General features: G+C 37.2%; 1 protein-coding gene across 2 annotated transcripts in view; it reads right to left on the bottom strand.

The window, feature by feature from the left end:
• Positions 1-16,875, bottom strand: part of LOC120343916 (adhesion G protein-coupled receptor L3-like) — a 45,784-nt gene that overhangs the window by 14,969 nt on the left and 13,940 nt on the right. For both annotated transcript variants that reach the window (XM_039412990.2, XM_039413066.2), the window contains exons 4-11: positions 15,691-15,800; positions 12,883-13,148; positions 11,649-11,849; positions 9,103-9,451; positions 8,381-8,539; positions 7,464-7,577; positions 3,452-3,574; positions 2,753-2,913 (exon numbers count right to left, since the gene is read on the bottom strand). In XM_039412990.2, coding sequence (XP_039268924.2) covers positions 2,753-2,913; positions 3,452-3,574; positions 7,464-7,577; positions 8,381-8,539; positions 9,103-9,451; positions 11,649-11,849; positions 12,883-13,148; positions 15,691-15,800 — 1,483 coding nt within the window. The remainder of the gene's footprint in view (positions 1-2,752; positions 2,914-3,451; positions 3,575-7,463; positions 7,578-8,380; positions 8,540-9,102; positions 9,452-11,648; positions 11,850-12,882; positions 13,149-15,690; positions 15,801-16,875) is intronic.

Genomic DNA, 16,875 nt, shown 5'->3' with positions numbered 1-16,875 from the left:
GAGACAAAGCTCCAATAAATTATTCAAATCTTCAAGTCGTGAAACTGAAATGAACGTATAAATGAATAAATTTGTGTAAAAGGGAAGCATTGTAACTTTTACGCAAAAATGAATGTGGTCCATATTGTTTTTGATGAAATCAATTAGGGACACAAAGTAGATTTGTTTCAATGCTTGCAAGTAACTAGTTCACTAAAAATAGACGCACCGTGACAAGGAAAATTTCTAATCATAAAATCTGCAACTTATGTTCAATTACGGGAATATTCCCGACTTGTAACATAGCCAGGTGGTACCCAGGGGACGTGGGACGCATCCCCGTTTAAAGAAAACTGTTTTCTGTATCATGCATATCAGTTTTCGGTAGTTTGCCACACCCTTTAGGCTCTGAGGACTCTTGAAAAACCCACAAGAGTTGCGAGCTGTTACAGTCTAAATTGGCAATTTGAAATTTCACACACACCCTCCCTTCGAAAACTTCTGGCTACGCCGCTAAACTTAGAATCCAATTTATTACTAATTGAATAAGAGGGTGAACATGTTAAAATAATTAGACACGAGGATCGCGCAACAATACCAGCACAGTAACCTGATAAATTGTGGACATGGGTATGGCTGTCAGACAGTTCAAAGCAGTGGTTACCAAAGTTGATTGACCGGGGGTCAAAAATAAGAGCGGAAAGCTATTCGCGGGCCAGGAGAAAGGTGCGCCTACAAAGAGCCGATACCGGTACCGGTGCGTTTTTTACCGTTTTATATAAAATATCTGTAGAATTGAATTACACGTGCTTAAACTGTGATAATGACGTAACAATTGGTGGTATCTGGATCGCAAATTAAAACATTAGTATTGAACGCAACGTATAAACTATTTCTACGTAAGTTCGGCGAGCAATATTAAATCGTTACGCGGGCCGCAGATGGCCCGCGCGGTTTTGGAATCCCTGGTTCAAAGCGATCCTTTATTCCCGGCCTTTGCTGAACCAAATCATATTTCTTTAACCGGTGTCTCTCAGCTATCTTTCAGTAACCATAATTACTGTAATGATAATATGTTGTTAACAGATTTGCGGTTTAACTGTTATTCGAACCAAAATTGCCACGCACGTGTCTAGCCTATTCCCATGAGTATAGCAATCAGTAACACTTCTCAATTAGCTAATTCATTATTAACCGTGTACTTGTGAAATTTTGATACTTTGTAAGAAGGTTATTTCAAGTTTTCCGATCCTATATCCAAAGCCTTCCGGATGCATCCATTAATACGCAAGAATTTGCGAATTTTGAAACAAAAACACACCTCTTCAAGTAACTCGATATGTGGCCTGATTGTTCATGACTCAGATACGGGACCCGTAAAAATCAATTTTTTTGTATTTGAACGTCTTTCTAAACAGTCTATTCAACTCAAGAGTACACAAATGTATTTCCGTAACGTTTCGTCTGACCGAAGACAAGACTTCTTCAGACAAGTATTTTACAACTGGGACAAGAAAAGCAATGGCATGCACATAAATACATTTGTCTAAGCGTGCAGCAGGACTCTTGAATTATATATAATAGTCAATTTCATTCTTGCTACAGCATCCTTGCTTTATACGCATACGGATCCATCTGCACAAAGGCATAGACCAGGAAAAGGTAATTAGTTTCACGTAACCCCGACTGTTAGTTACGTTTCCAAACAGTCTCGCTCGTTTTAGACAGCGGCCGCCAGGTGAAAAGTGGCCATACTTGGCCTGTGGTAAGTATATCCTTTGTCCTGACGTAACATTTCATGAGATCACCAGAGGTCACATTTACCAGTAACGGCGGATAGGATTAAACCTTAATTCGTATGTGTGTATGATTGGAATACTCCTGGGAATTAGATAGACGCTTGAGGAATTTACATATTTACTTTGCAAGAGTATTTTTGATGTTTCTTTGCGCAAATTTTTATTATGAATAATATTAGATACCATTTTAATCTAACAGACTATTTTTTGCGACTAAGTTTCATACAAGCCACTTTCAAGACGTGCAACCTTCCCTTCTAGAATTCCATTGTGAAATGGTTTCGATTTTTTAATATCGTTACATTTGAAAAAGTGCTGAAAGATTTGAATTAGTCCGTTAGATCAATAGTCGCGTCTATTTCTGTCTATTTTATCCGGATGGGATCAGTCTTCAATTAGCTGAGCAGATGACTGATGAATTGTAACGTCTGGGAAACTATTCTCAATACTATTGAACTAATGTAAGTTTAAAACGGTGTTTGTAACCAACATGTACAGCCTTGGGTACTCCGAAGTATGTGAACCGACATGGCGGACATCGGAACGTAATATGTGTACCAGATTAGGGTTAGGCCATACTTTCAGGTACAAATACTACAGGAGTCACTTGGCTAGTTCCCGAACTCGTAATAGAACTAGAGTAAGGAAAATGGGAATAAAATTATGACCTAACCTGGTACACATACTACGTTCCGGTGTTCGCCATCTTGGTTAACATTAATTGGGAGCACCCCGTGGGCCTTGTTTTTAGCGACATGTTGAAGAAGGATGTTTGAATGTATGTGGATTGTAATTGTAATGGCGTCATATCTCAACCAATGTCATTGCTATACAACGTGATGTCACAAATCACGTCATCGGTATACAATCTCACGATATCAAAATCAATTGAGATAATATTATTACATATGCAAGACTACGTCACAAGCTTATGATGTCACTCTTATTAAATATAAATATTCACGCAAACAAACCTCGAGTATAATTTCAACTTCTTCCACCGACCCTAACGCCGGGTCTTCCAATAATTTCTTCATCAATTCAATCGCAAGTTGAACAGACTTTTCACTGAGTTCGTTTTTTTCGGAAATTTGCAAAGCGAGAGTCGAGAATGCAGTTGCTCGGTCTATGAGACCTGGAAAGGAAGGAGCATTCATGGATATACAAACCGAATAGTCTAGCAAACGAAATACATTCTCAAAAAGTATTTTTATAGTATAGAATAGGAGGGGTGTGCAACCTGCGACCCGCGGGCCAAATGCAGAACATAAGGAAATATTGTGCGGCCAGCGAATATGTGCCACTTTGAATGATAGGCGGCCCTCAAAATGAGTTTTTAATTTAGTTTAACCTGGTAAGTGCGAGTAATTCTGATCCCTTTGCGTCGCAAAGCGTATACCCGAGTCCAAATTTATTATCTATGCCTATGACGTTACAATGCCCTAACAGCTAGCTTGTGACTAGCGAACAACGCATATCATAAGATCAACAACCAAAATTTCTGTGCATGCAACTACTAGAAAAGCTTGTGTTAAATAAGGGCGCGTCCGGGGTTACAGTTTGTATATTGCACTCTTGTGTTAAAGGTTGCACAACCCTGATATTAAATATCGAATGTATTTTTGAGTTTGGTTAATTAAGTACATAATTTAATTTTAGTAATAACACATTACCTGCGTCGAATTTTGTTTCCACGTCATTTGCCCACGTGATACATTTCGACAAATCAGGACCTGCCACGTGCCATGCTGCTTCACGCATGGATGGTTCACGGACGCATTTCCATGTAGCGAATTCTAAAATATAAAATATGGAGATATTTAGTAAAGTGCATAAAAGCAAGGATAATTGAATTAAAACAAATTCCAAGTGCCATTTTCACCCGAAAACTGAAATGCAATGTCATAATGAAGCTATATAGATTTGAAGGTGACCTTACATTTGAACCCATGTGTATATCCGCGGGTTCAATCTATATGCGGGTGCTAAAACCCATGGGGTAGGGTGAGTATGGGTTCAAATATCCGTGAAACAAAAAAAATTCCATAGGTGCAATAGTATGCAGGTGCAATTGTCAGGGGTTCAAATGTTCGTGAGTTCAAATGTAATGGAATCAGATTTGTAGCACGAGGCGCATTGCAAATTTTCGCTTTCACTCATTAATGAAAGGGACTCATTTCCGAGAAAACGACCATTGGAATGGCGAGATGACTTAAGAGATAAAGCATATTCATTCATGAGCAGAGTTGTAAATTTTCGCTTTCATTCAGAAGTAAACTCATTTCTAGATATATGATCATTAAAATTGCGAGTTGGTTAAGAAATAAAGTATAATCATTCGTCGCGAATGTTTTGAAAACATTGAAAACAAAAACCATAACAATTAAAATTGTTTTTTTCGCTTGCCATTGTTTCCAGTTAATTCAGAATAATATTGATATTTTTTTCTCTTATAAGATGTGCGCATTTCGCTCTTAACAAGGCACTTCACAAGCACCGCATGCATACCCCCTCAGGGTGTATTAAGTTGAGCAAACAATACCGAACCAGTATGACCCAAGTCGATTCAAACTGAAGTAGCATCTTTTGCAGCAGAGAATTAATGAGCAGAGCTACAGGCACTACAGAAATGCTGATATTCATAGAAAATATTTAAATTTTCGGAGCGCGCGTTATGTGCCAGCAAATACCAAATGAGATTGATGCATTTCCCGTATTGCTGGATTTTTGCATCTATTTCTGAATCATTTCTGAGCAAGGTCACCACTAAAATGCGAAGAGCCAATGACAATATAAAGATTATAGTGCGCGCCAAAAAATACTGAATGACGTGAAACCCGGGACAGTTCTAGGAATCACCATCAAGAAAAATAGTTTCTACTGGAGATCCTAGTAAAAAAATTTGACAACTTAAACATTTCTTCCCCTGAACCTAAGTAGAATGATTAAAGCAAAATTAGAGGGATTTTCTTGCGTGTTTACTGTTTCCGAACTTCAAAATGGACGAACTATTTTTGATATCGACTCAAAAAGGCAACATGGCAGCTCAGAAGATTATATATTCATATCATACCCAATTTATTATGCTGATTTTTTGCAAACACGGACGAATGCATTTATAAATTAGATCGCAAGTCCAAAGTGACAAGGCTTTATTTAATTTGTTTCGGGAAATTTAATTATTTTTATGTAAGTCAAAGAATTCATTGAAAAGGTCGAATTTGGGGGAAAGATAAAATTAAGATTGGCTTTGATTTAAATTAGATTCGAATCGTGCACGGCCGGATTTTTCGGATGGATTTATTAAATTCGACCGAACTTTTCGGACGAAATTGTCATTCTCAACAAGGTTTTCGGACCAGTTTAGAAGTGCGCGACCAAACGGAACCCATTCGTATGCTCTGAGCTCATTCCCTCCTAATTGTGTGTATTCAATCAACCTTTATGAGATACTTTGCGTGCTCGCCAACTCGCCAAACTTTTTTTTTATTTCATCTGTTTTTTCGGCCGAACTTTTCGGACAAGAGAATTGTTCGGACGGACATTCCCGACCAGATGTATATGTTCAATTGGACGTGACCGATTTTTCATCATTTTCAGTGATATATTCATCTGGATTTTTCGGGAATTTCTTTGCGTTCGACGGTAAAGTTTTTAAAAACACTTAGTTGGTTCAACCATACATATTACATATTACTATCGAATCGGATTGATCTGGTAAATTCGACCAAAATTTTCGCATAAGATTTGGTGTGTAGACGCGGCTGAACAGTTCGGATTTGAGCATTCTACCAGCTTTAGGACATTTCGGATAGGGTAAAAATTTTGACTGGCACACACATAGAGATGATGATTTTATATAGAAAGTTGCAACACTTCATTATGCCACTCTGGTAAAGTTTAGTATCTGGTAGACGAACAGCAGTTAAATCCTATATATGTACTTGGACCAAGAGCAACGGAGTGACCACCTATTCATGACATTCTAAGCATCGAGGAGCACTTTTCTATGACACTCGGCTAAAATTTAATAGACGATTAAACTTCTATCTCGCTGTTGAAATATACGTATTCAATGGTGACCGTACATTTGAACCCATGTACATTTGAACCCATGCGTATATCCAAGGGTTCAATCTATATGCGGGTGCTAAAACCCATGGGTTATGGTTAGTATGGGTTTAACTATCCGTGAAACAAAAAAAATTCCATAGGTGCAATAGCATACAGGTGCAATTGTCATGGGTTCAAATGTACGTGGGTTCAAATGTAATGGAACCGTATTCAATACATGAGCGAAAAAGTGAACACTTAATCAAGACATCCGTAACATCTAGGAACACTCCATCATGACATTCGGAGTATCTTTGGGTCTCAATTATATTTATTGTCAAAGTCATTCAATAATTAATGCGTAATTCGACACGGGAACTGCGTTTAGCTGTTCATACAAATTGACAGGCGGAGGGAAATGCAGACAGAAAATAATGTTTATAAGTAATTGAAAAGGTGTTTATTTCTTCTATACTATATGTAGGCATGCCAAGCAGGAAAGGATCGCGGAAAAGCAATTCAATCTTAATCCGTGCCTGGGCACCGCAATACTTAGGCTGTTGAGTATAAAATAGGGTATTCCCGTTGTGTGTGTACCAGGTTAGGGTTAAGCCATAATTTTATTCCGACTTTTCTTAATTTAGTTCTATTACGAGTTCGGAAACTGTCTGTGCTAGCCAAGTGAATATACACATACCCCCTGCCCATAGATTCAGTCCCTTTACACAACCTGATGCAAATTGCCTAGTTAGACATAATGCCCAGCGGGTCGTGTTTTCAAGAGTTTTGAAGTTCTAAAAAGTGCTACAAAATATTGCTATGTGTGATATAGAGAAATGCACATGTCAGGACATGAACCAACAAAATTGCAAGACGTGGAACAGCAATTAATTAATATAACATACGTGGACTAAATCGACAATACAATGAACAAAATAGCTGATCTGCGTGTGATGCCGGCATGTGCATACAAACAACGAAAAAACTATGCATGTACCGCTGTTTCATACATGAAAATCGGAAAACTGTTAAATATGGTTGAAATAAAGAAAATTGTAGAATTCATCTCAACATTTGGTAGACAGAAAAAAAAAATTTTCCGCGATTCGAAATTTCCGTCCGAACCGATTCGAATAATTTACTGCTCTAATTACGACGCTACAAAAACGCTTTTATATTAAGTCGAAACGAAAAATTTTCAGTTCTGAATATTGTATGAAATTTTCATTGCAACTTACCACCTGTTCTTTTCTAAGTGGGCCATTTACAGATAATAGACGGATATTCAAAACTCAATATGAAACTATGAATGAAAAAGTTTATTTGCAAATAACAAGCGTCCATAAAAATTCGCCTGCATGCTTGTTTCCCCGATTTAATGCAATAGCCATTCACGATTCGGTATCTTCATCGACATTTTCAACGGAAATTTATATTCGTAAAACTTCAGTCGTAATTTCAACAAACACAAGTGGATCGGATGAAACACTTCGGTGAGCCGAATCCAGCCCGGGGGCCGTAATTTGCCCACCTCTTTGCATATTTTGACGCTACAAAGACGCTTTTTTAATAAAATTGAAAAAAAAAAAAATTCTGTGCTGTATATTGTATAAAATTTTTGCTGAAACTCACCGCCGGATCCATCCGAGCAAGACATGATCGCTGTGTGCCCAATGTTCGTTTTAGGCCAATTGATATTCCCTCGTGTAATCGGGAAGCAGAAGTCTACAAGCGGGAAGAAATCCTCTGTTAAATATAGTTGGATGTAAAATTTATGAATTGAAGAATACATATAAAAATTCATCATGGCTAGATTCGGTTTGGTTTCGCGGGATAGTATTTCATTATTGTTGTTGTTGTTTTGCGCAAAATGTTCTTTCCATAAACGGATGAGCCCATGAAATTTGTCAAAATTGCGATAGTTGCTGGCATTTGCAAAATGTTACATGGCACATGCTACGTTCTGTTTTCTACATCGAGCAAGTCGACGTGTTTAGTACAATTATCTGGATAAGGTAAGCTATTCTCATGCACGGATTAGACGGCAGATCAAACGAGTCAGTGGTTTGCCCTATAATTAAAATTTTTCCGAAATAAAGATCAGATAATTCAAATTTTCAACTCCAAATTAATGACAGACGGTTGCGGCTTACTCAAATATTCAAGCCAATGCACTTGGAACTAGAATACCAGGTAAGGTCATGCTACCGGGACAAAACCCACCGGTTCCCAATATTCATTTAAGCCGTCTTATCAACTTTCCTCCCCCCCCCTTCAAGATGAACAGAAAAAAATAACTAAACAACGTATTTCATTCTATCTCCCCTTTTGCCCTTCTATACTCGGCAAAGGTACCATTTTTATTTCAACTGTTCATACATGGAACATAATAAAATTGGTAGAAACTATTTGAAATGCTTCTTATTGAAGGAACAGCGAAGATGCAAGAAGAGTTTGTGGAAGTTTGAAAACCATTGATTTAGACCGTCTAATCAGCTTTCCTCTCCCCGCGAGGAAAATAGTAAACTAAACAAAACACTATATCTCACCATCTGGCTCTCCAACACTCGGTAACGGTTGTACTGGTACACTGGATACCAAAGTTGGTTTAGCATGCCTAGTTGTTGTAGTTCTGGTAGTTGGTTTCCGTTTAGGTGTCGTAAGGATCCTTGTGGTGTACGTGGATTTTGTTGTTTTAACACGTCCACCTGTGGATAGTAAATAAACGTTAAAATATTCAAGTGGGTGACTATAAGAAGGGTGTTAAGCTGAAATTCATGGACTTGAAGGCCGAATGTCACATAAAAGTTCTTCCGTTTGTTATAAAAAGTGTTCCCATATAAATGAAATAGAATGACAAAATTTCATGATGAAATCTTGAAAATGAAATTTGAAAAAATGAAATTTCATCCTCCGATTATTGAGGATATGAAATCAATTTTTGTATTAATTGCTGAAAAAATCGAATTTTTTGCAAGAACAACAATTTAAAGAAACCATCGGAGCTCGGAGCAGAGGTACGTGCCCTCACTCAGAGATAAAGGTGACCCAAAAGCTAGCACAGTTACTTCCAACGCTATGTCATAAGCTAAAGAAACATATACGCTTCAAGGATGAGAACAATTCAAATGGCAATTGGGACCCTATATTTATCCCTATTCCTAACTATAGATCGGTGGTATATTACGCTCCAGCAAATGGAAACTGATGCGAGGCTTAAATAAAAAAATTCAAAATTACGCACAATATCTAGCAATATAAACAAACATACCGCCGCCATTCTTATTCCCGTCGTCAAAATGTAGCTTATAGTAGACAGCATTGGCATTGTTTTCATCCCACACGTATAAAAGTCTATCTCGAGGACTATAAGCTACAGAGGTAGCATTGTAGCGAAGAAACGATCGACGGCCAGAATCGCTTCGATAATTATTCCCATACGCAAAATTAGGTGCCCGGACTGCGTCAAAAGGAACATTAATTCCGCGTTTTTCTTGTTTAAGTTCCGTGTTATAGAAATAGTCCATTTGTCCAGTTGACGAACTAATAGAATATAGAACTCCGCATATGATAAAAGTGTGAAGAGATTCAGATATTCGAAGATTCGTGTTCCAAGTTTCCTGAAAATAATAAAATAAAAATATATGTATGAAAATAATTTTTATGTAGTGTTTTATTAACATAACAAAGCTCTGAATAAGTTTCTTTCTACGTTTCTTTGAAGCAACGGACGTGGCCAAAAATTTTCAAATGGGGGAGAGGGGGGTGTAATTTCAAGTTTTTGACATTCCCCCCCCCCCCCCAACCGTCACCACCGCCACCACCCTGGCTACTCTTCTGAGCAACGGTATCTTCAGGTTAGGTGTTGTCTATTTAATTTGACACGTTTGGATGAGATACGCACAGCATTGGAAACTGACATGATTAACCCGTAATGGTATGGTTTGAGGCGTGTTTATCCATTAAGCTTAAAATCAAACTTTGAAAAGTTTGAAATCAACTTTGCTTTTAAGTTGTCAGATTTGAAGTGGAAAATTGAAGTAATTAAGAAATTCGTGTGTTTTATTTTTGCTGCATTTAGCGTTTTTTGCGTAGTTTTGAATCGATCTATTCGACGATATGGATAGTTTAGGCAAAAACTATTTATTTACGAAAGAAAATATAAACAGTCGATACATTTTACTTTATGGACAAGTTCCGCTACCGACCGATAAAGATCTCGCGACTGTAATACTGAATCTACATCCGTTTTACGGACAAGGCCTTTAATTATTCATTATCGGGGGACGGGATATAATCAAAGATCCGTATGACGTCAGATTTTGCTATACTACAGCAATGAAGCGCTTGCGATATGTAATACAAATTCGCTAAAAACAATTGAATAGCCCTTCGACGAAAAGTGAAAACAGCACAGATAGAAAAATTTGCAAGCAATATTTATACATGTGAGTTCGCCAAAGTTTTCACGGTTTTCACTGTTTTTGCAATGTTTTTTGGGGTTTTTCACGATTTTTGCAAGTTTGCTAAAAGCAACTGAATATCACTTCGACTAAAAATGGTTTTTCACGGTTTTCTGTACGTTTGCTAAAAGCAATCGCCCTTCGACTAACGTGGAAAGAGCACTGTCAAAGATAAATAAAGCACAACCGGTGTATAGCAAAACGATATAATTTGCCGACGTTTCGAATTTCTATTCAGAAAAACTTCACTGCACTGATGAGAAAATTTGAAAACGATAAATATATGTGCAAAATTGCTCAAAGCAAGCTAATAAATCAAATAGAAGTGGAAAGACTACTAAAGGAACACTACAAGCTAATCTGTTTGTTCCAAGTAAGCGGAACCTATATTGGCAATGGGGCGCCCAAGAAGTGTGTACTAATATGGATGTAACTAATTTTGTTCGCCAATTTACATTAAGTTGTGTAAAGGGACTGAAACCTATGGGCATGGGGTATATTCACTTGGCAAACACAGACAGTCCCCGAACTCGTAATAGAATAAAATTATGGCCTAATACTAATCTGGTACACATACTACGGGAGTACCCAAGTTTGAGCCTAGACATCAAAAGACGCAAAAAGCTGAGTTTCACGTTTTTTTTATATATATTTCGCAAACCAATAATATATATGGATCAATCAGGCCCAATTTAAACGTAAGTGTCGAATACAACATGTTTCTTTTCAAATATGATCAATTTCGTGGATGGGTGATCATGATCATTCGAGTGTGAATTCTACTGTCACACATGATTAACCATGCATAAAATTCAGTAAAACACGCAAGACATATGGCGATTCTAAGTGACCTAGGAATATCGGTACACACTAACACAAGCAAATGTATTTCGGTAACGTTTCGTCCGACCAAGGTTGGACGGGACCTCATTTTAAAAATGTAAGATAAAAGACGCTCCCAGAGGTATATGCACTAAGATGGCGCACAAGATGAACCCTAACCTTGTACACATAATATGTTCAGGTTGTGCGCCCTCTTGGTGCACATACTTCTGAGGGTCCAAAAAAATTGTATGACACATAGAAATTTTTGTTAAAACTTTTTTTTAAATCCACTAGTTTATTGAGCACCCATTTTTTCCGGATTCTCCCTCCCCCTCCCTCTGGCTGCTTGTACACGGCCTTGTTTGGAGACAAAATAGGAACCCCCGGAAGTGTGCGCACCAAGATGGCGCACAACCTGAACTTATGTTGTGTACCAGGTTAGGGTTCAGGTTGTGCGACATCTTGGTGCACCCAAACTAGTATGTAATGGATACGTCGTATTAAAAATCTAAATCTGCCAAAAGCTTACCGATATAGTTAGTTGGTCTTTATCAAGTTTACTGATAGTGATAAGGCCTCTCTGTCGTGGATATATAACCCAGATTCCATTCTCATCTACTGATAAGGAGATATCACGATTCTGAGTGATACCAGTTTCTGGCTGTATAACAGTTTCTTTTGTTCGTCGCTGAGTGATCAGACTGTATCGGATGATACTGCGGGAATTCGCCTAAAAAAAAATAACGACATTAGACCTCGACAAATTATATTCAAAAATAAAATTACACTAGACAAGCAGTCTCCCCCCGTTGTGAGATATAACCAAAATAGCCGAGATAAACTTAACAACAGGAATTAAACGAAATTCTGAGGTGGGGTTTCCAATAGCGTTAATGTTCGGAACGGAATTCGGAATTTCGGGATTTTTTGCTTAACAAGTCGATTATGAGTATTCTTTATATCCGTAGGGTTGTTGGGTATTCCCCAAGATTACTGGAATATGGGGCTCCCGAAGTATGCGATCCAAGATGGCGGACATCGGAACGTAACATGGGTAACAGGTTAGGGTTAAGGCGATAATTTTTTTCCAATTTTCCTTATTTTAGTCCTATTATCAGTTCGAAAACTAGCCAAGAGCCTCCCGTAGTATTTATACCTAAAATTATAGCCTAACCCTAACCTAGTACACATATTCGTTCCGAAGTCCGCCATCTTGGTTCGCATACTTCGGGAGCCCCGAGATATGCATCTCAAAATGCACGGTACAGTTAAAACAGTTGTGTAAGGGGTGTAAGTGGCACACGAGATTTTTGAATCACAACGTCGCTACTTCCTGATATAGACTTCTAAACGAATTGCACAAGCGATGCAATTGGGACAAGTGGCGCACGACATATTAAACATTCAAAAAACGTGGCAAACAAACTTATCTTGCATATATAACATGTACAGGATGTCCATAAAATCCCCTAACATTTTCAATTTTGTTATGAAGTCAGCCCTCAATATAACTTACCCAGGTTTATTGTTTTTCAATCAGCAATTGTTTAAGTATTTTTACTTCATTTAATACAAAAGGGCCAAAACAATGTATGGTATCGATAAACTCCCTTTGCAATTTAAACAATTTTTTGAAACTTTATGGTTACCCTATATATCAACCATAAATGAAGATATTTCCCGATTCAAATTTTTGTAAAAATGGTACAGGCGGTACGTTACAAATGGTACAATTGGTGCACGACATATAAAATCATTCTTACCTTTACATAATATAAATTCCTGTCATATACGACAATATTTCCCAGAGCTGCTTTCGAGGGCAAATTATATCGATATGAGGGATTTCCCGTCACAAAATCATCCCAATTCCGGTATTCCTGTATAATTTGTTGACTGGAAGACATGAAAAACACGTGATCTGGACTGGAAAGCGGATCTTTCGTCCAAGTTCCAGATTGAGGTTGAATTTCAACTGCAGTCACGATTTCGGATCCGATTCCAGTCAGAGAACCAGGACATCCAAACACTGGAAAATCAAAATTGTTTGTTTAATATGATTGGTTAGAATGAGATTTGAACCCGCGATCTCCAACTCAATACGTTTTGTTCGAAATATCCAATTAATCAGTGAACAAACCGGGATACCTGAAGGTTGTAAAAATTCCTACATTTTAAAGCGATGGCCTTCTTTTATTAGAAAGCGTTTAATTCGCGAGTTGGGTCAATATTTACACCATTTCAAATTTCTAATGACATTGGGCATTAACGGTTGTCACTATATATAAACAAAATACAATACATGAACAAAGATGGGCCACATTGTCTAGCAGAATGACGATAAAATTCACCTAATTTTACTTTTTTTACAGTGCACATTTACTGGTGATATGTCTTATATGACAGCAGTTTCTAATATTTTATGAATCTTCTCCGACGAGTTTTAGCACTCATATCTCATCTCCTGTTTATCATGTTCATTTATCATTTCTTTAAGTATTTGGTCAATAATTCACCAAAGACGAGTTTCATTTACATTTGAGTAACTGCGTGTGACCTTGTTTCGTGCACATCTCTCATAATGAATGCATTTAAATTTTTAGTATGCATTAAATGACTAAACAGACGAACCAATCAATGGCTAGATTTCAAGATTCAAATATTTAAATTAACCAATTAAATCACTTAAAATTTGCAATAAATCCAACCCTGCACAATTATCTAAATTATATTCGGACCAACCATGGCTCGGTAGATAAACATGTAAATACACATATTTGAACCACGCTTGGCCATGGATAACTACAGCTAGATAGCCATTGACGTCACTTTTTAATTTTAAATTAAAAATCAATCAAGTGAAGTAAAAATCAATTTGGATGGAACACAATGTTGCACTTGCGAATACGAGGTAAAACTAAAGTAGCCAAAATGCAATTTTGGGAGTATTGCAGAATAAGTCGATTTGGTCTTGTCTTAACCAAATTCCAAAATGAAAATTCTTTTTTTCAATTGTGGTATCTATGATTTCCACTAATGCGCAACGATATATGATATCAGGATATTCCCGGTTAGGAACTATCTACCCTAATTATTACTCTTTGGATGAGGTTCTGAACAAGGGAGGTGGCCAGGTTTGAGACTCGATTTGACTAACGATTTAGTTTCTTATCCTTCTATGCGTACGTATATAATGCAAGAATGCTGTAGCACGAGTAAAGATAACTATCTTAATTGATTCAAAGTCTTGCTTCACACTAACACAAATATATTTCTGACCTTGGTGAGACGAAACGTTACCGAAATATATTTGTGTTAATGTGCCGCGGGACTCTAGAATTGCTAAAGTTGCCAAAATGCTGTTTTTGGAAGCAAAACTGAATAACTCGATTTGCCCTTGTTTGGGCTAATTCCAGAAGCAACAATTTTTTTTGCAATCCAGATGGTTAAGATAAACACTGACACAGAAAGAGCTACATTTCTCAGAAGGATCGTGAACTTTTTTTTCGGCATTATCCGATTCAATTATTCTTGAGGGAGAATATCCATTTTGGAATACCTAGATTAGAAATCTATGAGATATTACTCAAAATTAAATTGTTTTCACCTGATACAATAACTTTGCCTTAATTTATTTTTATTTTATTTTTATTTTCATTTTTTTCATTGTTATCATTTACATATGTTTTTGAGGTTATAATTCCAGTGCTCCTATATACAGGGTGTCCATAAATTCCTTTTACAATTTCAATTTGTTATGAAGTCAGTTATTTTGTTTTTTTAAATCAGTAATTGTATTTTTACTTCATTTTATATATCTGTGACGCCCAAAACAATATAAGGTATCGATAAATTTCCTTTGCAATTTTTAAAAAATGTTTAAGACTTTATGGGTACCCTGCACATAAACCAACTCAAATATTTCAATGCTGTGTCAATTGTGCAAGAGGTTTTCTTAAAAACGACTTTGCCTCGTATGAAGGTTAAACTACACATGCCGAGACTTTGCCAAAAGTTCAGTTCATGAACTCGTAACGTGTCATTTTATTGTGCTTAACGATGTGTAATATATACTGACATGAAATCAATATATAGGCTACGTTAGACCGCGCTGTTGAAGAAGTTCGGTAAAACCAAGGTCCCCCGATTTTAAATGTGAAGAATACTGAAGTTTATTCAAAGTAAGGCCTCGATACCTCGGTGGAAAGACTATATTGATAAAAGGACAAGTTTGCACATAGCAAGGCCCCGACTTTTCGACTAAAAATCCTCACTGATACGCCGAAAGTGACATTTGTATATGCAAGCTTCGCAAAAGCAATGTTTCGACACCACAACTAGAAGATGAAATAGAATAAAAGGGTTGACCCGATGTCAGCGACATTTACACGAAAATCCCTTATTAGGTTAACAAGCGGCCACTCATGAACCAAGTAAACATTAGTAGGCAAAGCCTTTTCTTTCAAAAAACTCAAATTGGAGTAGTCCAAATTATTGAAATTGAAATCTTTAGTAATTTCAATCAATATCGAATAATATATTTGTTTGAAAATATGGCTTCAGTTACTTACTGTATTTTACACAGTTGAACGTTGTTTTCAAATACTTGTGGGTACCGGGACAAGGATCAGGAAAGTTGGCTGACGAAACTTGAAAGGAACATTGTGTTTGATTGTTGCATCTAAAAAACAAGATTGAAGACGTCAGTAGCGTATCTACGTAAAATGACGCTCATGACAAGTTTGAAAATGCGTCCGCTGTGAAAATTTTGGCGCCATCGTAGTACGTGTACCAAGATGGCGCACAACCTGAAACTAAACCTGGTATACCAATATGTTCAGGTTGTGCCCCATCTTGGTGCGCATACTACGCGAGCACCAACATTTTTAATGCCTGTGGATGAAGACATAGCCGACAAACTAATATGTAATGCAACACCACAAATACGTGGAATAGCACAAGAAAAACTACGCGGGTACGATTTTGGGTTCCAGCCGAATATATTTTAGGGCTCTTGAAAATGGGGTCCGAACCCAGGTGGGTCGCGAATAGGCTTACTTTTCCCACTTTTTTAACACTAACTAATGTTAAAATAAAATTTTGATTGAATTTGGAAGATATAGAGCCAGTACTGAGACCCACCATCACCAAAATAGAACCAAGATTCGATCTTGTGTGAGAATATGTAAGCACGTAGGTCAAATTGGAGAAATTTACAATTTCATTATTTTTTATTTTAATTTTTTAAGATCAGTTTCTGGGGATCGCAACAATTTGTTCGTGTCACGTGGTTCGTGATGAAAAAAGTTTAAAATACACTGGTCTTTTCCACAAAGAATGAGTGAAAATTTCCGCCATTACAAGCCCCAATACTGATGAATATTTTGAGTAAAAGTTCCGAACATATAGAATTAAGCAAAAGACATCGTTTCAAAATTGGCCCAAAATTACGTCATAATGATTTAATTCTTTTCAAACACGGCGTTCGTGCCGTAACCATAGCAACCATGTTCATATCAAAATTCAAATCTTAAAGGGAAACAAGCGCCGGTCAAGCGAAACAAAAATAATTTTGAATTTTAAGAAAAATGGACACCGCCGATGCGGTTTCAACTCATTAAAAGAAGAGACACGTTATCTTGACAGCCGATCTTTAAACATATGGGCTGGCTTGAAGGAAAGAAATACTTCAATTTGCCGACTGTTTGTCAGATTGTCAGACGGCGGGGTGGTCTGAAATAAAACTAATTGACATG

Source organism: Styela clava, chromosome 10, assembly GCF_964204865.1.
Source record: "Styela clava chromosome 10, kaStyClav1.hap1.2, whole genome shotgun sequence".
NCBI lineage: Eukaryota > Metazoa > Chordata > Ascidiacea > Stolidobranchia > Styelidae > Styela > Styela clava.
Note: the sequence above shows the minus strand (reverse complement) of the source record. Positions and strands in the feature narration are given on the sequence as shown.